A 24,126-nucleotide genomic window follows, 5' to 3' on the forward strand; every position below is an offset into this window, starting at 1 on the left:
GAGATTTTTTTTTAATGCATGAACAAAGTGAAACACAAGACAAGAAAAAGTTAAAATGACAAGTACATCCCTGTTATGTCTCCCTAGGCATCAGGGTTCACTTTGCACTGATAACAAAGCTGTTACTAACAAGAGGACTGATATTCAGCATCGAGGCAAAGAACATCTTTCACTTAAAATCCTAAGGAGAACAAAGGTGATATTTTTCTTACCTCAAGAATACATAATATGCTATATTACTTATTGTAGCAATTTGTTTGGGTGCAAAGTGAGGCTTCCAGCTGTTCCTGGTAGCGTTAACATTTTAAGCTGTTACTTATAGTACAATTTTGATATGATTTGCAATATTAGAGGAAATTATCATTTTTAAATAAATATTCTAATTTTCGTTGAAAAACACATTAAAATGATTATGGTCTGATTTTTGCAGGGATCTGTACCAAACAAAGATGTTTTCCTAAGTTTGTCGAATATGATGTGTAGGCCAACGAGGGTGAAAAGAAGAAATGTCACGCTTCATCAACGCATCATATCTTTGGGGTACAAAAACATGCGCAGTAAAATCTGGTCGGTACTCGCCGAAATTGAGCCAATTGCAACTCAGCTCCAGTTACACTGCGCATGTGTTATACCCCATACCCCAAGACCCGTGTCCCAGCCTATTTCAATAGGCCTTGGTGTAGGCCGGGACATCTCTGCAGCACCACAATACTTAATTTAAAATGGTATTTTGACACACATTTCACCTTTAACAAATATCGCAATTTCCTCCTCATCCTGCAATTAGAAAATTGCAGTAGGCCATATTGCGATTATGATACAATTTTGATTAATTATGCATTCCTATACGGTATTGGCCTTGAAAAGTGTGCACCTTGGATACAATGAACCGAGGCATGCTGTTGACAGGAAGGGAGAGTGAAGCTAAAAGGAAATGTGGAGGTGTGAAGTAAAGACGGTGATAAACCAGCAGAGAGACAGACGGGGGGGAAGAGAGAGAGAAAAACGCAGCATTTCTTTTGTGAAGGTTTTGTCACACTGCATTTGCGTGCTGTTTGTCGAGGGCCTATTGTTCCCTGTTGGTGTGTTTATTGTTACCGTTGCCTATTTCAGCATCTCTGCTTCAAAGAGCCGAGCACTCCCCCTCTGTTCTCATAATCCCCCCTCCGACTCACTGACTGGACCACGCACATGGCCGTGGCGGGCACCAATGCCGCTTTCTAGCAGCCCCATCCAAGTAAAAGGCATCGTACACCGCCTTTTAGAGATTAACAGCAGAGAATATACCGAGACATCTTAAATGTGATATCTCTGAAATACCCCTTGAGACATAAAGCCATGAAATAAAATTTAAAAAAACTCTAAAGAAATAATAAAACATATTGAGATTATAAAAGAAGTCCCTAAAGCTGCATTTATCTGAGGTATCTGTTGTTTGCATGGTGGAGTCCCCCTCACCTGAACACTAAGTGTATGACATACAGTTTAAATTCCAACACTGTAAATACAAATTTCACTGTGGATTGTGTGAAATCTGTCTCTTCTGAATCAAACACTTTAATCCAAGTTTCCAAACTCTCTGTCCTGGGTGAGAGAGGTGGTGACGAAGACACAGATGAATGACATCCATGGCTGCATGTCAACATTGTACAGGTGACGCGTTGAGAGTGGAGGAAAGTGTCGACCGGGGCAACTTCAGCCAGCTCAGGTCATCGGATCTGTCAGGGAGAGGAAAAAGAGAGGACACGCTTTTATATGGAGCCCCAGTTTGTTCCTCTCGTGTATTGCCATTACATTCGAGTCACAGAGTGAAGAATCCGATTGTCTGAAATATAGTTACCAGACGGGCAATTTCACCTTCAATAACTGATTTCATAGCCACTTGGGGGCAGCGGAAACACTGTGAGAGGTCCATGAACAATATAAAGCCAGGTATCCACCAAAACCTCTGGGACTTTTAGTCTCTCTTTAGTCTCTCTCTTTCTCTCTGTCAGAGCAGAGCCTAACTTTACTTTCAATGATATCAAAGAAAGAGAAATGTACCCTCCTCATCCTAAAATGGTCCTAAATCGATACTTAGTTCTTCCTTGTTTATGAATGAAGCGGTACACGAGTTGAAGCCGTTGAAGCAGTGGCGCTGTGTGTGTTTCACCAACCAGCGAAGGTCATCCCTGCAAACTCCACCCTGAAAGTTCTGGTACTTTCAGAAAGTACTACCCCCTGACCAGGGCATTTTTTTGGGGGGGTAAAAAGGACCCGTAAAATGTCCCCAGAACTTAATTTAGACCCTGGTCCCTGCAGTCGAAACGCAAAGAGTTCCTCAAAAAGTTCTTAGTTCCGGTGGAAACGGGGCATAAGATGCTTTGTTCCCCTTTGTTTGTTCACTGTAAATAAAACTCGACATCTCTGCGATCATACCCAGTCATCCGTCATTTAGATGATGTTATTATCCAAAGATAAAAAGAAAGAAGAACAGAAAGATTTTGCGTACTCAGCCTCTTTCTTCGTAATGACTTTTCCTGCTGCGAACCTCTCAGCCACTGCAGACACCGCTGGGTCGTAGTTTAGGCTCGCTGCTGCTATGACCTCATCATTCCTACAGGTTAAATGTTTATTTATTTTTTTAAATCAAACATACATATTTGAACATATATTCATTAAAGGAGTTACATGTTTCTCAACTTACTTGATGTAAAATGCCAGGAACTTCTTGTCTTCAAACTTTCCTTTCACTACAATGTCAGTGTATCCCTCCCCATAGCCTGCACACAACCACAATAAAAACACGATTACACTTAATGGTTATAAAATCGGAAATGTATCAGTATAGTTTGTAGGGGTGTAACGACACATTGGATCGATATATCGATTCAATGATCAACGATCCAATATCATCGATGCAAAGTTAAAACACTGATACGTATACGTCCTTATTTAGAATTTCTTAACTGATAAAAAACATTTGTGCTTAAACATGAGAAAATGTAATTGTCAAATCATAATGTAGTCGCTTTTTGTAAGTTGATATAAATGTAAATGTCTGTAAATATATATGAAATGTGATATTGTCTCATATCGATCGCAGGCCCCTGAATTGAATCGGATCAAAATCCTATCATAGCAGACTTTGTGATATTAGCATTATTACACGGCTTTGTTGAATACTCGATTCTGATTGGTCAATCACGGTGTTCTATGGTCTGTTATGTCTTCATAACAGACCGTTGCTATGGGCGCAGTTCTGATGTCGGACTCTGGCGGACCGTTTTTCTGTCAAATTTATGATTTCTTAAGTAAGTAGCCGTGTAATAAGCGGGATAATGTACAGCTAGCAGCTAGCTTCGTGTCAGGGTCTTGCATCGCCCTGAAGGGGTTTATTTCACAATAATGACCAGCTCGCTGTACATTATCCCTTACATATCGTATCGTCCAAAGAATCACTATAATATCGTATCGTGATGAAACTGGTGATTTACAACCCTAATAGTTTGTGCATACAGTGGGATTGTCACTGTTGCTCTTTTATTAAAGGGTCCAGTTAGTGAGTTAATTCTTGACTTAAATATTAAAATGCAAACATATAAAAAACATAACATGATACATACTTTTTCTTTTTGAATTAGGTCCAAACAATACTAAGAACTACATCTGGTGTTCTACGTGTGTGTGTGTGTGTGTGTGTGTGTGTGTGTGTGTGTGTGTGTGTGTGTGTGTGTGTGCGCGCACCTGCATATCGGATGGTTTTACCCAGTAGGACGGTCCAGTAGAAAGGAACTGAGCTGAGTTCAGTCGCTTTTCCCAGCATGTTCAGAGCTGCTATCCTCCCTAAACAACAATAAAAAAATGTTTTTAGATTTAACTGGAAATAAAAAAAATATTGTCTGTTCTTCTAGTGACTAAATATACATTGTTACAACATTACCGTGTGCTTGTGCCATCTGCCAGTGTCCGATGTTGACCAGCTGGTATTTGGCCATCGCCAGGGGGAAGGTGGTCAGGTCGCCCCCACAGTACACACCGGGGACACTGGTGCACATGTACTGCAAGAGGGAGATACTGTCATGTCCTGCTCTGCTCTAAGGTTCGGTTTTCCTTGTTTCCAATTATTATTTCCTGTTTTATTTTGGTAAACTCACATTTGTCTCTCAGTTCAGATACTTCACTTCCTGCCCCGCCCTGATTGTTTTCACCTGTCCCTGGTTATCACCCTCCTTTCATTGTGTATTAGTCTGTATGCTCCCCTTTGTCTGGGCCTGTTCCCTTTTTCTGTTATAGTGAGCGTTGCACCTTTTTTGTTCCTAGTGATTTCCCAGTGTTTTTCAGACCAATCTTCAGTAGTGTTTTTGGATACCTTTGCCTGTTTCTGGACTGACTTCCCGTGTAACAAACCCTTGACTAACTAAAACAAACAAAAACATATGTGGATGAGCTATAAAAAGGCTTGCCTATAAAGATGGGGTTTTGTTTCTTAAAGCAGTCCAAAGATTCAGCAGCTCTGATAGATTGGGGAGGTGATTCCAGAGGGTTGGGTCTAATGGTACTGACACACCAAGCCGACGGTCGGCCGTCGGACAGTTTAGGGCTGTCGGTGAACGTCTGCCAGCCTAGTTTTTTGCGGTGTGTCCTGCACCGTCTGCTCTAGTCTGCCCGTGTTGGAGGTTTTTTGGCCGATTCAGCATGTTGTGTTGCTAAGTAGTGAGTGAGAGTGGTGTGAAAATGGCCGGCAAACGCCGCTTTGTTTCATGTACGTATCATAACATCAGGTTGTATATCCGCAGTCCTCGGTTTTCCCCTCTTTGAATGACGAATACAGACTTCCGCCGCCTGCTGGTGTGGAGAGTTATTTCATCTCACACAGGCGCAGGATGTATGTGGTAGTTTGCCGTAGGCTGTTATCTTTGTGGTGTGTTCGAGTGCAGTTTTTTGGCCAAGACACAGGCGACGTGAGGCGACATAACGGTCGGCCTTCATCGCCGCTAGTTCTTCGATGTTGGTTTGGTGTGTCTGGCCCTTGAGACAGAAAAGGCCCAATCACCTTTTGTTTTGCAGTTAGAGCGGTGAATGGATAAAAGGCCGGGATTTTGAGGATCAGAGTGGTCGAGAGGTAGAATATGGAACAAGAAGATCAGAAATGTAACTGGGGGTGAGGTCATGCAGTGCCTTATATGTAATTAACAAGATCTTATAGTTTATTATGAATTTTAAAGGAAGCCAATGGAGGGATGCCAGAACAGGGGTAACGTGAGATTGACGGCCAGTTCTGGTTAATAACCTGGCAGCTGCATTTTGAACCAACTGTAGGCTGTATTTATTTACTGTATTCAAAGCAGTTTGACTGAGACAGGTGTAGAGTAAAGACTTCTCATTCTACCTGCTCTGTGTTTTCAAGTCTTGCATTTGAATCCATATTCTGTTTGTACCAACTGTGATAGATACAGGCAGAGAACTGGTGAGTAATGGTGCACAATATACAGATTAACATGGATTAACAGGAGGCACATGTTTATTACCACTACTGGTATGTTTGGGGTCCTGGAAAACTTGTGAGAGTCTGTGAGACCCCAAACAATGAGGTTTAAGAGTCGATGAGAGGTTATGTGTTGAGAATGAAGGCAGAGAATGAGCTCTAGATAATCAGGTGAAAAGCTGGTTATTAGCTCACCTTGTCGACTGTTACAAAGTTTTTTGAGTCCATCAGTATTTTGCTGCCCCGCAGGAACTCCGAGTTCGGTTTGATGCCTGGTGGGAGAAAGAGGACAAAAATGTTTTGTTAGTGTTGTTGAGTTGTTTATTTCTCTGAAAACATAAAATCTATCAGAGCTGTTTGTGTGTCATTAAGAAATATAATTCAAAAGTTTGACTTTTGGGGAAATACACTTGTTTTTTTTCTCGTGGAAAGTTAGAAAAGAAGGCCGATACCTCTCTCATATCTGTCCAGAAACTACAGCCGATTAGCTTAGCTCAGCACAAAGACTGGAAACAGTGTTAAACAGCTAGCCTGGCTCTGTCCAGACTCAGAGGTAACAAAATCTGCCTACCAGCACCTCAAATATAATTACTGAATTAACATACAGTTTACTGGTAATATAATTTACTATAAGAATTGTGTTTTTAATCACAAATTAATCGCACATTTTTTATCTGTTCAAAATGTACCTTAAAGGGAGATTTGTCAAATACTTAATAGTCTAATCAACATGGGAGTGGGCAAATATGCTGCTTAATGTAAATGTATGTATATATTGATTATTGGAAATCAATTAACAACACAAAACAAAGAAAAATATTGTCCAGAAACCCTCCCAGGTACTGCATTTAGCATAAAAAATATGCTCAAATCATAACATGGCAAACTGCAGCCCAACAGACAACAACAGCTGTCAGTGTGTCAGTGTGCTGACTTGACTATGACTTGCCCCAAACTGCATGTGATTATCATAAAGTGTGCATGTCTGTAAAGGGGAGACTCGTTGGTACCAGTAGAACCATTTTCATTCACATATCTTGAGGTCAGAGGTCAAAGGACCCCTTTGAAAATGGCCAGTTTGGTGTTTTATTTAACCTTCTTTCTGACAACTATATAACATGGTTGGTACCAATGGATTCCTTAGGTTTCGTAGTTTCATATGATACCAGTATCTCACTCTAGCTTTAAAACTATAAAAGTAATCGCGTTATATTTGACAGTCTAATTTGTATTAATGTGTTACGGCGTTAACTTTAACAGCCTTAATTTTTATATGAAGTGTGCATTAAAGAAATGTCTGATAATGTAAAGATGTTCAAGAGTTATAAAGGGAATGAGTAGAAACCTGAATACATATATTGTATGGAGATGTGTATAAATGTCTGCAGTGCACTCACCAATACCAACAATCAAAACATCCGCTGGGATGACTTTTCCACTCTTAAGCACAACCTCCTTCACCTTGAGGAAGAACGGACAATGAGACAGAGGACAGGAAGAACTGAGTGTTTATATTTTCATATGTCACTCTGTTAACTAATGTTCTAGTATGAATTTGAAGTGATTAAACAAAATGTCCCACTGTACCTTGCCATCTACACCTTTGACCTCCGTCACATTATCATTCATGTAGAATTTCACATTTTTCTCTGACAGCATCTGCAACAGAATAACAGAGTTTAAACTACAAGTAGCTGGAAGGAGAAATCATGTGAGGATACAAACAGGACTCTCTCTCTCTGTCTTTCTTACCTTCATGGTGATTTTGCCAATTTCCCGACCCAGTGTGTTCTGGTACGGCAGCTCACTGCTGCCGATCACTGTGATACTGGAGGCTTTGCCTATCAAATAAGATGCTACTTCCATACCTGAAAACATAATGTGTTAATGAAGGTGCATGAAATAAAGAATATTCAAATGAGAATAACTAGAAGGGTATGGAGCCCCAAAACTGACAAAAAACTCTTAACACAGTACCAACAAAAGAGGTTCCCACAAGGACGACGTTGCAGCCCAGACAGGCTGTGTGAATTTGCCGGGCGTCCTCTGGTGTCTCCAGCATCCTGACGTTGTCCAACTTCATGCCGGGCATATCCAGTCCCTTCGCTCTAAAGGACACGACATGACTCTGTTTAGAAGCAATGCAGTGCAGTGTAGTGTCGCTGCAACAACGACCACTCTCCTTGTTATAGTACAGTTATCACATCTGCTGTCGGTCGTCGTTGATTGAGTAAAATATTTTGGCCGAAATTGTTGCAGTCAAGAATGAAAGATTTTGTAATTTCTTCATTACATGTTTACCAAAGCAGCATTGAAGAGCGAGTGCACACCGTTATGAGCCCCTTAACTCTCTGTAAGCTGTCATGTGCTATATATTAAAAATATATCACAATGCGTAAGTATTGTAATAGACAGAAATGTTTCATACTTGGAGTTGTTCAGCTTGAAAAGTAAGCTTAATGTGCAGTAAACCGTCTCCGGCTTTACAATTCATGTTAGAAGAAGCTGCTCGGCGCCCCTCAGCCACAAGGGGGCCCCCAAACAAATTGCAACTGTGAACTCTGTTTTTCTTTCTGTTCATGTTTTTGTTATTATTCAAATATTTAATGATACACTCCTGGAATTTTGTTTAAACGCCACTAATTTCTTTGACGCATTAACAAAACTTGTGATATTGATCTTTCGGAGGTTGTAGCAGGCTCAGTTTTAAAGCTAGAAGATGATTATATATTTGTTATTAATTTTTTATTTGTTAGTTTTTTTATTATAGTGATTTTAATTGTCCTAAATTCTACTTAATTATTGGTGTGCACATTTGTGCGATAACTGCCTGGGGGCCCCAGAAAGGCCTGATCTGGCCCTGGTTACCTCTGCCTAGGAAGGAGGTTATGTTTTCACCGGCGTTGGTTTGTTGGTTTATCTGTTAGCAGGATTACTCCAAAAGTCCGTGATGGATTTGAATGACATTTTGTGAAGGGGTGGGGTGTGACACAATGAACAAGCCATTAGATTTTGGTGGCGATCATTATCTGGTTTTGGGAATTTTTTTCATAACTCCGCTCAGCCTGTGCATTAACACCACAGGCTTCAAGACATGCGCAGTGTAACTGATGACGCGTTCATGACATGTCACCCTGCCTCTTTCCGTCTGCCAGAAGAGAGAGGGACAGAGAGAGAGCTGCGGAGGTCGAGGGAGAGGGGGGACACCTGTAGATTCGGCGTTTTTTCACATTCAAATTGGTGAAATTACAGTTGAGTTCGACCACAGCACATTTGGTGACTGTTGGAAAGAGTAACGATGACGGTTTAGGTGAGTTCTCAACATAAACAAAAATACACGTGGATGATGGTGCAAGCTGCACGGAGAGGGGGGCAGAGGTCTGCGCTCTCCAAGTGCCATTCTAGTTTCAAATGAAATGCTTGCACACATACATACAGTGTGTGTTTGTGTGTGTTTGTACCTGCAGCCGGTTGAGATGAGGAGATGGTCATAGCTCTGGACTGAACCATCATCAAATGTGACAGTCTTCTTGTCCGTGTCCACAGACACCACCTGTAATGTGTTGTACAGTTCAAAATACCACAAGTATCAAGAGTAGACTGTAGTCGCAAGTAAGCTGATGAAGTATACAACAAAACTGAAGACGTAAACTCACTTCTTTCCTGAGCCACACCTCGATGTCGTGCTCATGGAAGAACTCCATCCTCCTCAGCAGAATAGTGTCGCTCTCCACATTCATTACCTGTAAGATGGGTGACGGCAACAGTTAAAACACATATTCATCACTAAAATGTTCATGTTCTAATCGTGTCATTTACTCCGCGGCACCTTGCTGAGTCGTGTTTTGTCGTAAGGTAAAAGTTCATCTCTGGTGACCATGATGATTCTGCCGCCGAAGTGTTCCTGCCGCAGAGTCTCGGCACAGATCAGCGACGCAGCTCCTGCGCTTACAGAGAGTTAACACACCATCACACACCCTGAGAAAACACATTACTGACATACATTAATCCATGACATCTGTTATATTATTTATTTAGTTCATCCAGTGATGTTTCCTATCCACCTGCACGTTCAAATTACAACCATAACTATGAATTTCTGTTTATTCTTCATATTATCTTACTGTTGATCTATGTAGTATACCCAATAGTTGTACATACATTACTGTATTTTACATATTTGTACATAACTATATGTATATATACTGTAGATGCTTTGTAAAGTTATTCCCAATGCACCTCACTATATCAATTCAAGACAACATCTACCCGACGTGCACTTACTACATCCATAATATTAACATAATTATATATATTTACAGTTATAGTACGGTCCTAGTTTCTAGGTTTACTCCAGTTTGTAGTTATTTATGCTTATGAAAAGTTAATAAAGTGGTATAACCCAAACCTATAAACACTTTACAATTTCCCAGAGGTCAAAGCAACGTCTTCAAATGTCTTGTTTTATCCAACCAACAGTCCAAAACCCCAAAATACTCAATTTACAACGAAATGAAGAAGCAAATCCTGGCATTTTAGCCTCGAAAGTGATTTAAACGTTTATATTATCAAAATAGTTGCTGATTAAATTCTGGTCGGTTCATTCATCGATTAATAAACTAATTGTTTCAGTTTTAAATGACACTATCACACACTCATCAGACATATAGAGAGGTCCACACTCACCTCCTCCCAGCAGCAGTATAGTGTGAGTAACTCCTGGTACTGCAGCTCCCATACGCTTTACTCTCTTTTCCTCACTCAGAGTCTGAATCATGTAGAAAACACAAAACATCATAAAAACTCATCAACAGAAAGAATTAAAGAATTATAAATTATTTATTTCAGAGGGGAATTTTGATAGCAGCTGATGATCTAAAATGTTTTAGAGGACTTGTCTTGAACCAGTCTATATTATTGAATACAAACACTAAATTAAATTCAATAAAATACACAAATATTAACCCTCACAAAGCCATTTATCAAATGTGCTTATTTCCACACTGAGCAGAGTTTTAATTCACAATGATGTGATGAGACAGGAAACACAATGACATCAACTGAAAGAGAGAAGTTTAACTTACTTACCTTTTTGTTTACAGACACGTACACTTTGTTGTTTTGAACTTTGACCTTCAAAAGAGAAGAAGACAAATTACATTAAAATTAGAGTAAATGACAGTGAACATCTGTCTGTCTCTCTGTCTGTCTGGTTTGTACCTTGTGGCAGGGTAAACAATCCATGCCGGGGAACTCCTCCAGATCTCCCGTATGGACGTTGAAACAGGCGCCGTGCCACGGGCAGCGCACTGTGTGGCCTGAAATAACCCCTGAACACACACACATCTTATTTACATACTCGATGCTAGTGTTAAGAAAGGAAGTAATAATTTAAGACAAACTATTAAACTGCAGAACATATTGAAAAAGCTGTATTTCCATGAAACCATTTCCATATTTCAAACTATGTGTACTACAGCTTTACATTAAAGCTGTTTCATCTTCTTAAATGACAACGTATAGTTTCAACAGATGAAAGCATCCCGACTCGTTGTGTTTGTCCAAATGTTGAATGAAGTTGTGTCACTTTTTTCCTCAGAAAACAGCAGTGTGATGGATAAACTCTTTACCTTTGCTGAGTGGAGCTCCATAGTGTGTACACTGGTTACCAATGGCACTGTATTTGCCCTCACTGCGTGCCAACAGCACACTGTGATGTCCCACTTCAACCTCCATCATCCTGAGGTAACACACACACACACACATACAGATACTGCAATAAGTTTTACACCCAAATGATATTTTTATTCCTGTGGATTTTTATATTACTCAAAACATTTTGTACCTGTGATCTTTGTTTCGTAAAACTGTGCATTAGATTTGTACCTGTGAACTGTATTTAAAGCTTTTATCCATGCTAGAATCATCATGTCTCAAGGGATTTGAATGTCGGTCCGTCTGTCGGTCCGTCTGTCGGTCAGTCCACCACTTTGGTCCAGACTGAAATATCTTAACAACTATTGCATGGATTGGCATGAAATTTTGTACAGACATTGCAGCACGTTCTCATCCCAACTCGTCACATACTGACGCATTGTCAGACCGCTCGGCGTCACTTTTTCCATTGCACTGCACACATGCTTCACGACCTGTTCTGCGTCACTTTTCGGTCGCAGTAAATACATGCTGTATTTTTTTTACAGTGCAAATGTGACCTGACATTGTGAACACGGGACATGACAGCTGTTTGTCATGTTAAAGTGAAACGTAACACACGGGACACGAACAATGGTCTCCTGGATGAAAGACAGCACTTTCCCTGAGCGTTTGTTGCCGCGGATGGGTTTACATTGTAGTTATAATGGAAGGCACGGTGCGTCCCCTACCACCGCGAATGGGGGGCCTTGTACGTCTGTATCGTGATCAGAATGAGAACGGGCTGGACATTCATGTCCCACTAAGGATGAATCCTACTGACACCAAAGAACGTATGATGCCAAGAATTGTTGGTTCCATTGCAACATCAGCGCCAAGCAGCGAAGCTACACTTCACTGCGTCATTTTGGAATGAAAGCGACTACCGGACGCGAGTAAAACATCCGCCTAAAAAGTGGCGTACAAAAGTAAAACAAAATTACATCTATTCTATGGTCATATTCTACCGAAATGGCCTGTGCTGAACAATAAAATATTATAAATGCTAAAGCATTTTCAGTGGCTGTTGTCAAAAAAACATAGAACACCGGATTTTCGTCTTTTTGCTTCTACACTCTTTACACCGGAGAATCCCTGACTTTTCCACTTTTCCATTTGGCATCATAGAGCTGCTAGCATGGCTTAAGACTTAACCATGATTTTATCAACAATAGGTAATAATGTGTGAATTAAAACCAGGTTGTCGGGTTGTTTTGTTTGTCAGAGAGACTAGTTAGTCTACATATTTGTGTGGATGTCATAATTTGTTGATTAGAGGGGCATAAATCATTTTATTTTATTTTATTTGAATAAAGTAGGCCTACTAATGTATGAATAAAAACAGATGTTAGGTTGCCAGGTTGTGAACACCTCCCCTCCTCCTTACTGTCCATCCTGCAGGTCTGACTCCAGACACACCACCTCCGTCAGCTCCTCTGGCGACTCCTCTGGGTCAGGGTCCGGAAACTCCTCATGGGCTGAACACATGCACGAATATGCACACCCATGAGCGCGCACGTATGCACACACATTTCAAAGGAATTAAACAAACTACATCAGTAGTTTTAATGTAGTTTTCCTCAACACAGATCATTACTTGCATTTCAGACACTCATAAAGCACACAGCTGCTGTTGGGTTCAGTGAAATAGCGATAAAATATTTGCAATCATTAAGTATTCAGTCAGGTTACTCACATGGTTTGGTCCCAGACATGTCTCTGATTCAGCTGTAACAACACAAAGATACACAAAACCTCCAGAAACATTCAAAGTTAGTCAGATGCTCCGTTGGGAGAAGTTTTTCAACAGTCCAGTGTTCCCAGTTAGTTTTCTGCTCATCAGCTCAATGATGGGATAGGGGTCCATTTCCACGGTAACAGGTCCATCCCCAACCCTCATCCCTTGATCCTGGGAGACAAAGTGAAAAAGTGGAAGTTTCTGGGGGGGTTATATGATAAGACGAGCAAAAATCAAGCAAAAAGTTTTCTTTTGGGACTCCGGTGAGTGAACAGTTTGAGTGATGTCAGTGGTCATGTTCAGCCCCGTTATTGTTCCAGAGAAAGGCGATGGTGGTCTTTTGTGTTACACAACGGCAGCATAGAGAAAGGCTGACGAGGCAGCAGCAGCACACACTGAATGGACAGGCGACAAAGCACAACTTACAAAACCGGAGGTACTATTCACATATCGTTTCAAGTTTCAAGATTCATCACTGCAAAGCTCAAGGATTTAAAATCACTCACTTATTTAATGCAAAGAAAACTGAGACTATTAATGGGCAGTGGTGGAAGAAATAGCCTACTCACATCTTTTACTTAAAGGTCTTATTGATAACAATTTTTATTAGGGCTGACAATCGATTAAAACATTTAATCGCATGATTGTCCATAATATATCACGATTAATCCCAAATTAATTGCACTATTTTATCTGTTCAAAATGTACCTTAAAGGGAGATTTGAAAAGTGTATTTCTTTATTTATTTGTTTATTTGTAACCTCAATGCAGAAAATGAGGAAGGGCACCCACCAGCATTTTTTAAATTTTTTTATTATTTTGTTATATCTTTTTTATAGGGCGACCTGCGCCCCCTAAAAGGTGGCGCCCTAGGCGACCGCCTATATGGCCTAAGCCGTAAGCCGACCCTGTGTCTAACTGTTAACCATGTTGCTTTACTTTCCACTTGTTGTCACCTGTGGCTGTTTACTCCATTTTCTCCTGAATATGAACACATAGTTGCTTTAAAGGCTTTTATGACCAGACAACTGTTTCTTATTGTCATCGTATTGATGCTTATTTTATGCTGAGTGAAGCAACAGTGAATGTCAAATAAACAGTGTGGTTTCTTTGCCAGAAAGGGAACCATATCATGATGACATGTCATGTTATCATGTGACCGTGACCCTTTACCCTTTACCCTTTACCCTTTACCCGTGCTCAGTGATCAGTTTGTCACTTAAAGTGAGGGGAGGTCTGTGTGTTAAAGGGCAGGGATCGTGTGTTTAAGAGAGTTCATTTCTCTCGATCCTCGAAACGTGCCCTGAACACAGGAGGAGCACATGGGATCTGAAGTGAACTCAGGGCACCAGGCTCTGTGGAAAAGATTATGGATTTAAAGTCAACACTTCTAGTGGTTGGAGGATCTGCGTGCTCTTTCAAACTGCTGAACACGATCATCAGATTCCTTCCAACACCAGAGCTGGCATGCAAGAAACCCTGGAGGTGGAGGAATATCTGCACTTCTTTAGCTCACAGCTCGCTGACCGGAGCATGGGCTGTTTTATGGTGCGTAAAGACACAGGAATCAGGGTTGGTGTTGTTATTTATTTTCATTTTTTACTCTCTCTTTCTATCTCATGCTACGCAGTTTCTACCTTCAACCTCAGATGTTGGAGGACCTGATCTCCTCTCACTCCTTGCTCTCCCACAGTCTCGTAGCTGTGTCTTCAGGTGACGACCTCGCACACAACACACAGACAGTCACACGTTTACACATTAGCAGAAGGCAGCCATTAGGGTTTGAGATCAACTGTCATTGTCACCCACCAAAACCCCCTTTCTGCAAGAATTAATAAACGGTTTGAACTAGGGTCATCAAAGTTAACATAATAATAACGCGTTAATCCACGCCACTAATTTTTTTAATTAATTACGATTAAATATTTTAATTAATTGACAGCCCTAGTTTGAACAAACTTTAACCAGAACAGTGAACTATTTAGACATTTCGTGATGTTTTGTGTATTAATGTAGGCTATACAGTGTTGCATGCTTTCATACAGCTCGTGTGCTTTCTCCTCTATAGGTTATTTTATCCATGACTTCTTGGACGTGGCCTTGAACCAGCCATGTAAACAGTCCTGGGAGGTGCTCCTCCACCACTCTGTGGTAGTAAACTTTACACCTCGTGTTTGTGTGTGTACATGTGTGTATAGTACGGTGGCCGAGAGATAGCTCAACACACTGCAAATACATAAAACACAAGAAAATTCATCAGTTTTTAATGTCCCACTGGAAACTGCTTGTGTTTTCTGTATTTGCAGTGCATATCGTAACGTCTGTGCTGTCAATTTGTGTTTTATTTATTTGCATTTTTTTTTTTAATGTGACATATTTGTTGTATTCTTTATTTGCTTGTGTTTTGTCTATTTGTATATGTTCTCTTAAGATGAAGTGTGCTGAGGTCTAAGGGCCCACCACATATAAGATGTGTGTGTGTGTGTGTGTGTGTGTGTGTGTGTGTGTGTGTGTGTGTGTGTGTGTGTGTGTGTGTGTGTGTGTGTGTGTGTGTGTGTGTGTGTGTGTCTGTGTGTGTGTGTGTGTGTGTGTGTGTGTGTGTGTGTGTGTGTGTGTGTGCACGTGCGTGCTTATGGCTGTGCAGCTCTTTTAAGTTGCTGATTTAACAGGAGACGTAGTAAAACATCTATCTCTACATGCTGAACACCACTATTTCCTCATGGCTCAAGGTCTGCTCTAATAAAGCATAAGACTTTATGGTTGCCAGATTACAATCAAGATATCCTCCTCCAACATGTCTTTTTTTTTAATCTAGATTTTTATTTCATCAGGACAACACCTCAAATGGAGAGTTTGATCACTTACCTTTTACACAACATCTGTACCAAAATCTACTTATCAGTTTATTAACATTTTCAACTGCAGAAGACTTCCTGATGAATAAAAGAGATCAAATATGAAACAAGTTATACTGGAGGACATTATACATACATTTACATAACAAACATATTTGCCCAATCCCATGTTGATAATAGTAAGAAATCTCCCTTTAAGGTACAGTTTGAACAGATAAGAAATGTGTGATTAATTTGCGATAAATCATGATTAACTATGGACAATCATGCAATTAATCATGATTAAATATTTATTTTATTTAATTCAATTTGAATGTGTGATTGAGAGTGTGAATGGACCTTTGCTGCATGTTTCTGCTTGTGTGTGTTAACCTTTTATTCTTCTGTTCATCTCTCAGGTGCTCTCCTGCTTCAGTCTGGCGGTAACGTCCCGCCTTTATGTGGGCTACTCTGTGGTGTCTTTGCTGGTTGAGATCAACTCCGTTTTCCTTCACATCAGACAGCTCCTCCTCCTGTCAGGACGGAGGAACAGGCCGGGGAATGACATCACAGCCCCTCACCCCTCTGTGACCTTCAGCGTGACCAGCTGGCTCAACCTGGGAACGTAGGTGGCGCGCTGATTCTCCTCTGGAGGTTTCACACATGTGAAAATCAATAGTCCTACTGCCTCTTGGACAAGAAAGTGTTCATATGTGAGCGTGTGAAAGTTTCCTAACCATATCAAATGTCCCACTTTTATACGCCTATTTGTCTGTAGATGTTTAGTTTAGATTTAAGGTTATTGAAGGTTGAAAAGTGAAAGTTTAGTAGACGTCTAGTCTTAACCGAGGTGTTGTTTCAATCTGTGAATCTGTGACCAAAAAAAACAGTTATACTGTAAATGCCGCTGATTGTTTTTATGCATTTTCAAAATGGTGTTTTTAAAATATAGTCTAAAACTGGGCTATATGTAGCCAATAAATCCTGTGGTAAATATCAGGGCTAAAGCATAGAGGCGATGTTGAAAAGACGTCTATTGCTCAGTGGGGTGACCTATGCATGTGTGTATTTTCACACAAAGAACATCATGAGAATCACATTTTATGTTGATTTTCATTATAGGTTAAATGTCATATGCTGCTAGAGTATGTATTTACATGAATGATTCATTTATGAATCTTTCCTCAACCTACCTTAATAAGCTGCTAGTTCATCTAGAAGAAGTTTAAAGGAATAGTTAGACATTTTAGGAAATAAGCTTATTTATTATAGATTCAGATGAAAAGATCGATATCATATCAGTCAGTTCAATATGAAAGCTGGAGCCAGGAGACTGACAGCTAGCCTGGCTATGTTCAACAATAATTACATCTGCCTTTCAGCACCTTTAAAAAGCACTAACTTCACTAATTATACCTTTTATTCAAAAGTATTTTGGTCTTCACACTGGTTTTCTGTCTGGCCTGCAGGTTATTGGTGTTTCGGGTCTGCACGCTGGCTTGGATGACGCGCTGGCTGGCAGCTCACAGTGAATGTATACCTCGCTACGTGCTGATGATGGGGACGGTAGGCCTGAGTCTCGTCTCCATTATGAACATGGTGCTGTTTTACAGGCTGCTCAGGGCAGACATCCTCAGCAGCACACAAAACACCATCAGAGACCACTAGAGCAGGGGTTCCCAACCTGGAGGGGTCGCGAAGCCTTTCTTGATTTGAATTTTTTTTTTTTTTTTAAATATACCGTTGGCTGATATCTCAGTATTTCATTCATTTCTGTGAAGGAAACTAAATGAAATTTTTATTTTTAAAGTTTGGATTATTATTTAAGATATAAACAGGATAATGGCACAGTGAAAACCTGAACACAAGTTATATTCACAGAGCCTTCCCTCTCTGCTAAACAGCCTATATGTCACAAAAGAAGCCTATTAAGTATGTATGATTGTTAAAAAATAATGCATAATACAAAGAATTGTATTAAAAGTCCCTAAAAATAACTTGCATCTAACAATAACTCATCTCTGATGCAATATTCACAAGAAATAATTTGCTCAAAATTCATCCAAATTGCTCATTTTACACAAACGTCCTGCAGTTATTGCGTTCACTATTTTTTATTAATTGTACAGTTTATCAGGTGTTCTGTACTGTTATTGTTATGCATTGAATATAATAATGACATATCCATAAAATCTGTCACTTAGTCAGGGGTCGTCAGTTTACTCAATGATAGAAAAGGGGGTCCCTAAGGAAAAAGGTTGGGAACTACTGCACTAGAGGAAGCCAGTTTCTCCTGGTCAAAAATGACTCCACTGGTCCAGTTGAACACTGGTTGAAGAACCTGAGGACCACTGTAACTTATAGTGTTTGTTTGAAGCACTGTTATTTTGATGCTTGGGCTACATGTTGCCTAGCGTCTGCGTCGGAAAATTCTCCTATCACACAAGGGCAGCTTTCACCTCCAATATAAGCTGTGTTTATCTACGAAGTAATTTACACATCTTCATTTTCTATGTAACACCAACTATTTAATATCATATTGTCAGTTCAACTTAATAACTTCACTGTTGTGTGAAATAATACACTACTTGTCAAAGGGACACTGTTGAAAACTCAAGTATTTATTCATGTTGTTTTATTGTAAAAAGTTATATTCAGTTTCTACAAAGACAATTAGTGACTGCATTTCAGATGTAAAGATGCTCCTTATTTGTTCTTAATTAATTAAAGTAATTAAATCACTCTGGTTTCACTTCGTTTTTTTTGTTTTTCATGGCTTTTTTTCTCCTTTATTTTTAACTGACTGTGGACGTCAGGAACAGTCAACAAGAGAGCAACATGCAACTAGCTCCCTATTTTATAAAAACAGATTAAAGCAGCATACGCTACATCATGATCCTCTTCTGCTGGAACAAGGTGACCAGAGTGGGGCCTTTGCAGCTTGTCTTGGTTCGGACTTCTTCCTCTCTGATACGCGGCAGACAAATCTTCTCTGTCCTGGACTGTGTCTCATAGCAGGGACACACCTTTAGGTGCTCTGACATGGACGGCACGTTTCGGAAGCACCAAGCGTCCACGGGAGAGAACAAATTGCTGAACTGCCATACCTGAAGTCACAGAGAAGAGAGAAATGAATATTCAGTCCTGATTTCCACAGGAGATGAGGAGATGAGGAGACATTGTCATTGTCATATCCCTATTTTATATTTTCAGCTTGATTTACTCACTAAAAACTCTCTAAGCAGTATCTGTTAACTGTCCAACTGATGAGAGAAGTTGAAGAAGTTGAAAGCCTACACTCTTACTTGATTCTATCTTGCATTGTACTGTACTCTCACCTTAATTTGACCTTCTTTTCTTCTATTAAAGGTCAATTTATTTATAGCCTACATGACATACTTTACATGACATACCTACCCCCTACCCTCCAGATGATTTATGAGCAGTCTGTCATCAGACAGGCACAGAAAATTTGTCAGACCCAACTCACATCTTACACCAGGAGTACCAACTTTTACCTTCCAGTAGGAGATATAGAGTCCCACGGTGCAGATTGAACTGTTACAAACATTCTCGCCGATGTCTATTAAACTTCTCAACAAATCGTAACATAAAGCTATCATAAGGACAGTGCAATATGTTAAATTGGGACAGTGCAATATGTTGCATCTGTGTAATATGTGGCTATTGTCTGTGCAATATGGGCAAGACGGTAGACGGTGCAGTGCACTACCTGGGTGCAATACCTGCCATGGTGTGTGTGATAGTATGTGCCATTATGTACGTGGTCTGTGTGTGCCATTATGTACGTGGTCTGTGTATGTGTTGAAACATCTGTTTCTGTGAAACTGTTTCCCTGTCTTGTGTGTAATCGTTTATGTCCCACAGGGACAATAAAAATATATCTTATCTTTTAACTGCCCAGATGTTGCTGATGAAAGCTCAAATATACAGAATATACTCTATATAATCCACTGACAGACTTCTCTTACCGCCTGCTTCACCCTCCACTTGGCTCCTCCATGTGAGTAGGTCTTCCTCTCCCAGTGGAGGCTGACCATCCCTCTCTCCTGCAGCAGAGAGGAGCACACCTGCCTCATCAGCTGGGACACCAGAGCCAGCTGGGACAGGGACAGACTGTCCAGGAAACTGGCCATGTGGCACAGCACCTCGTAGGGCAGCGAGCTCAGAGAGTCCTCCCCTCCTCTGGCCAGACGTCCTCTCTTCCTCTGAGCAGTGGAGGAGTCCTCTGAGCTCCTGGACGGCTGGGAGGCCTCACTCAGAGGGATAGGGATGGTGGGATGCAGGCTAAAGCAGCCCAGATCCTCACTGAAAGCAAAGTTGAAACTGTGGTCTTTAAGGGTGCATTAGATTTTTACTGCGTTGCATGACTTTAATTTATCTGCAGCTTGTTGAACAATAACAGTAAAAGTAAAGACATTAAAACAAGTTAGTTCCTAATAAAGTTGGATGACCCTTATGAAAAAGTAGTATACTTCAAGTTTATTTTATGAAGTAAAATTAAGTTCAAGTATATTTCCCAAATATACTTTATGTAATACTACTATCATTGTACTGGTAGTATACTTTAAAGTGTACTACTTCAATACTTTTTGGGACTAAATTGGCCCACTTTTTAGTTTATAAAAGTATAATTTTAGGTGTACTTTAAGTGTAAGAATAGTAAACTTTGAGTACACAACTAGTTTACATCTAAGTTGTATTTTGTACTGCAACTACAGTATATTATGAAGTGAACTATACTACAAGCGATCTTATAGGTATGCTGTTAGTTTACTAGTTATGTACTTGTAGCCCACTTTTTACTTTATATGAAAGTACACTTTAAAGTATACTCTCAGTAAACTACTATTTTATTCATTTTTCTGCAAGTATAGTTGTAAGTTTTTTTTAACTTATAGTACTTAGTCAATTTATGCATTACATAAAGAGACTTTTGCTATTTGACTTGATTTTGTGACAAGATAAAAAAAAAAGTCTATCAAAAAGTAAGCATAAGCCAAATATACTTTTCTGTATACTTGTCAGTAGAAGCCAAGTATACTTAAGAATAGTAGTAGTAGTAGTATAGTAGTATTTGTTAAGTATATCTCTGATAAGTACATAAAAAGTAAACTAAAGCATACTCTCTTATTTTAAGTTTAAAAGAAGTATACTGATAGCACCAAAGGAAACCAAACCCAAACAGCCCATCATTCCAGTCTAAAGTTAGTTATATCAACTAGTATCGGGGTGCTACAAAAGAAAGAAAGGTGCATCAGTACCACACAATAATAAAGATGAACTGCTAGTATTATCTTACTTGTAGGAGACAGTGGCTTCATGTGTGGAGGGCTGCAACCTTTTCTGGCTGTAGGTGCATCCCAGGTACGCCAGGGGGCATCTCTGCTCAAACCATCCATTTACAGCCATCTGGATGTCACTGTGGATGTTCCTGCATGTGAGAGCATATTGATTATTAGAAAATAAAATGTGATTTTGTGCATTTAATTGGCACAATACAATAATTTAACATTAAACCAGAGCATACTATTGACATGAAGGTTTGTTTTGATTTAGTGCATTAGGACAAATCAGATTAGGTCAATGAATTCCTACAGAATAGATTAAAATAAATGGCTGAATTTCAGTTACTACAGCTCTGCTAACTGATTCATCCTGGCAAAGTAGTCTCTTCTGGTGGCGGGGAGGACGAAAAGAAAATATGAGTCGATTTAATCCAATAAACAGTGGCCCAGTAAACACAATATAGGCCAACGCCACACATAAAGATTATAAGATAGCAGTGTTATTTTGAATGTCTCCCAGAGTTTCAGCAGTTAGTTCAAATTTTGCGTATTCTTGCCCTGCCGTTAATTAGTAGTTGGCTTCTTTTTTAATTATTATATAACCGATGACTGTAAATTAAGATTGTGGACCCAGTGGTACAGGTGAAATGCTGACCCCTTATTTGTTTGTGGCCATATCTTACACATTGCACCTTTTAAAACTATGAAGAAACTAAATATTGTGTGACTTTGATGGAATTTGTTATCTCCTTGCAGGCAGGAATTTAAGAAATATGGATTCCAAAGGATATTTGGATTGAAAAAAAACAAAAAACAATCAAAACGGTAAACCTACTTATAATGTTTGCCATATTCTCTGCGCTGGAAGGTGTGTCCACAGAGGAAGGTGAAGGCAGAGCTGGCCTTGTGGTGCCGGCTGGTGACGCTCTCCACCTGCAGCTGAAGGTGGAGCTCCAGCGGTTTTGCAGCGGTCAGGTCAGCCAGCGAGGTTTTTCTCCGGAAAGGAGCGTACAGGAAGTTGTAGGTCTGTGTGCCTTCATCTTGTAACAGACAATCTGTGGACACGCTCTCTGCAATGAGGTGACCCCTCAGCTCCTTCTCCAGGGAGCACAGCAGAGAGGCCTGAGAGACACATCAAACACACCATGTGATAAAGATTCAGTATATCTGTGCTCACTTTCTTCAGGCCTTATTAAGAGTGAAACATTATGTTTCTGCTGCACCTAAAAGTAGACCAAAAGGAGGACATAGATTTAAAAGATTATAAGGAGGATGAATTTGTCTCTCTCACCTGGACTTCCTCCCACACTGGCATGTCCTCTGGCCCCACCCCCAGGTCACTGGTATCCACAGCTCGATTCTCCCTCTTGTAGAAACCGGGGTTGCGGATGCGGCCCTGCCTGGCATGGAAGCTGGTCGGGGTTTTAAAGGGACGCACAGTGATAATCTTCATCGGCTCCACATGTCCGGACACAAATTCCTTCTTCACTTTCCCAGCGAGACAAGAGGAGGAGGATGTGGTGGAAGCACTGCTCCCCTGTTGGCAGGTGTTTGATGCTGTGGCACCCATACAGGTATCTGCTGCATCTTCCTCTGTCAGAGTGCCCAGGTTTTTTCCTCTCCCTTTAGCCAGTCCCTGGCCTCGGCCTGCCACAGCTTCCTCTCCAGCTTCCCTGCAGCCACCCATCTCCATAGTGAACATGCGCTCCCAGGCGTTGTAGTTTTCTAACATATCAGCATGCACTTGTGTGTCCCAGGCAATAGCCTCTCTCTCCTCCTGGGTTAGCTCCTGCTCATATTCAACCTCATCTTCATCCTCATCTTCTTTTTCATGAGGGTTATGTTCAAGTATGCTAAACACGTTAAAGGACTCCCGGGTGCGATTGGCCAACTTTGCAGATGCCTTTTTTGCTGCCTCCTTTTTCTGCTTCTGCCGCTCCTTCCTCTTCTCCTCCTCCCTCCTCTCTTCCTCTTTCTCCTCCTCCTCCACACTCTGGATCAGCTCTGGGAACAGTTTCTTCATCTTCATGGAGTGAAACAGGAGGTCCTGGTCTTTCAGGGCCATGGCCAGGTCCAGACATCCTCCCTGCTCTCTTTCCCTGATCAGGTTTTCATGCAGCTCTGTGTTCGGATAAGAATGGGCGTCATTGGTCGGCCATCGGTTCCACTCCATGGAGCAACACACCACGCTGGCCGGACACACCTGGAGGTGAGCTGCCTGCGAGGAGCGAGGCAGGTGGAGCGGGCAGCCGTACTCGGCGTTGAGGCAGGGTACCCTCACGTTAGGGCAGAGCAGCAGGTGATCCTCCTCTTTGCACAGGTGGAAGAGAGCTCCACAGAGCAGGCGGCAGGGGATGACGGCACAGCACACAGAGACCTCCACCCGAGCCCTGCAGCGCCGGCTGTAGCAGGAATCACAGTGGACATGCTGTCGCACTTTGGAGGCTCGAGGACGCTGACTCTGAAAAGAATCAGAATCAAGCAAAGTCACTAAATCAGCATTTTTTTTTTCATTTAAAAGCATCATGAGGCTTTAACCTCTATTTACCCCAATGACCCCAACAAGTGCTGTGGGGGTCAAACTTGTGCTGTGCAGCCAACCATTGTTCAAACCAACTGAACTTTATTCTTAATTCTGGAGGATACCAAATATGATGCAAAAACTTCTAAAATATTTCTTTTAACACCCTCAAAGGTACTTAAGGGGAAATACATGTGGAAAACTGAATCTTAGAGTTGCAAAATAAAACCATACCATGCTTCAGATCCTCTGGCACCAGTTTTGTATCTGAAGCTGTACGTCAGTCCTGCAAACAAAGAGGAAACTATGAATCTCGAAGTCTCCCATGTAAACACACAATGAGAGCAGCAGTGTCCTGTTGCATTACAGTCAATGGGAACAGTGAAGTAGAGACTTTAGCCTACCGCTGTTAGAGAATGGAAAGGAGAGGAACATACTGTACTCCGTCTTTCAAGACCAAGTGTCTCTGTGAGTGTGTGTGTCTGTGCTATATGTGTGTGTGTGTGTTATTAATAGAGCTGAGCACTGACTGAGAAATGTTACACAGGTGGTCATAAACATGG

General features: G+C 40.8%; 3 protein-coding genes across 3 annotated transcripts; 1 reads left to right on the forward strand and 2 right to left on the reverse strand.

Annotated features, from left to right (window-relative positions):
* Window positions 1-12,649, reverse strand: aifm5 (apoptosis inducing factor mitochondria associated 5). The gene is made up of 18 exons (XM_074610637.1): window positions 12,549-12,649; window positions 11,098-11,207; window positions 10,688-10,797; window positions 10,556-10,600; window positions 10,154-10,235; window positions 9,297-9,409; window positions 9,124-9,210; window positions 8,929-9,020; window positions 7,445-7,575; window positions 7,220-7,335; window positions 7,055-7,126; window positions 6,865-6,928; window positions 5,663-5,739; window positions 3,923-4,040; window positions 3,727-3,825; window positions 2,687-2,762; window positions 2,492-2,596; window positions 1-1,718 (listed from the first exon to the last, which is right to left on the reverse strand). Exons 1-18 carry the CDS (start codon window positions 12,647-12,649, stop codon window positions 1,640-1,642), a joined length of 1,677 nt encoding a protein of 558 aa, XP_074466738.1. The 3' UTR covers window positions 1-1,639.
* On the forward strand, window positions 11,073-18,489 carry LOC141753407 (TLC domain-containing protein 2-like). Its single transcript, XM_074612042.1, has 6 exons — window positions 11,073-11,212; window positions 14,213-14,447; window positions 14,530-14,612; window positions 14,968-15,050; window positions 16,153-16,358; window positions 17,203-18,489. The coding sequence occupies exons 2-6, from the start codon at window positions 14,269-14,271 to the stop codon at window positions 17,399-17,401; spliced, it is 750 nt and encodes a 249-aa protein (XP_074468143.1). The 5' UTR covers window positions 11,073-11,212; window positions 14,213-14,268; the 3' UTR covers window positions 17,402-18,489.
* Window positions 18,462-24,030, reverse strand: LOC141753405 (F-box only protein 40-like). The gene is made up of 7 exons (XM_074612040.1): window positions 23,968-24,030; window positions 23,798-23,849; window positions 22,334-23,503; window positions 21,878-22,164; window positions 21,057-21,188; window positions 19,726-20,062; window positions 18,462-18,840 (listed from the first exon to the last, which is right to left on the reverse strand). Exons 2-7 carry the CDS (start codon window positions 23,798-23,800, stop codon window positions 18,619-18,621), a joined length of 2,151 nt encoding a protein of 716 aa, XP_074468141.1. The 5' UTR covers window positions 23,801-23,849; window positions 23,968-24,030; the 3' UTR covers window positions 18,462-18,618.
* Between the last annotated feature and the right edge of the window lie 96 nt (window positions 24,031-24,126).

This window comes from Sebastes fasciatus, chromosome 16, assembly GCF_043250625.1.
Source record: "Sebastes fasciatus isolate fSebFas1 chromosome 16, fSebFas1.pri, whole genome shotgun sequence".
NCBI classification, from domain to species: Eukaryota; Metazoa; Chordata; class Actinopteri; order Perciformes; family Sebastidae; genus Sebastes; species Sebastes fasciatus.

Excerpts from the sequence above, each read along its gene's own strand:
- aifm5 (XM_074610637.1), bottom strand. The coding sequence starts at position 12,649 with ATGTGTTCAGCCCATGAGGAGTTTCCGGACCCTGACCCAGAGGAGTCG. Across the intron at positions 11,208-12,548 it reads TCAGACCTGCAGGATGGACA|GATGATGGAGGTTGAAGTGG; the intron begins GTAAGGAGGAGG and ends GTGTTACCTCAG. Across the intron at positions 9,021-9,123 it reads AGGTGTGGCTCAGGAAAGAA|GTGGTGTCTGTGGACACGGA; the intron begins GTGAGTTTACGT and ends AACACATTACAG.
- LOC141753407 (XM_074612042.1), top strand. The coding sequence starts at position 14,269 with ATGGATTTAAAGTCAACACTTCTAGTGGTTGGAGGATCTGCGTGCTCT. Across the intron at positions 14,448-14,529 it reads GGAGCATGGGCTGTTTTATG|TTTCTACCTTCAACCTCAGA; the intron begins GTGCGTAAAGAC and ends CATGCTACGCAG. Across the intron at positions 15,051-16,152 it reads TGCTCCTCCACCACTCTGTG|GTGCTCTCCTGCTTCAGTCT; the intron begins GTAGTAAACTTT and ends TTCATCTCTCAG.
- LOC141753405 (XM_074612040.1), bottom strand. Across the intron at positions 22,165-22,333 it reads CAGTGTGGGAGGAAGTCCAG|GCCTCTCTGCTGTGCTCCCT; the intron begins GTGAGAGAGACA and ends TGTGTCTCTCAG. Across the intron at positions 18,841-19,725 it reads AGTGGAGGGTGAAGCAGGCG|GTATGGCAGTTCAGCAATTT; the intron begins GTAAGAGAAGTC and ends CTGTGACTTCAG.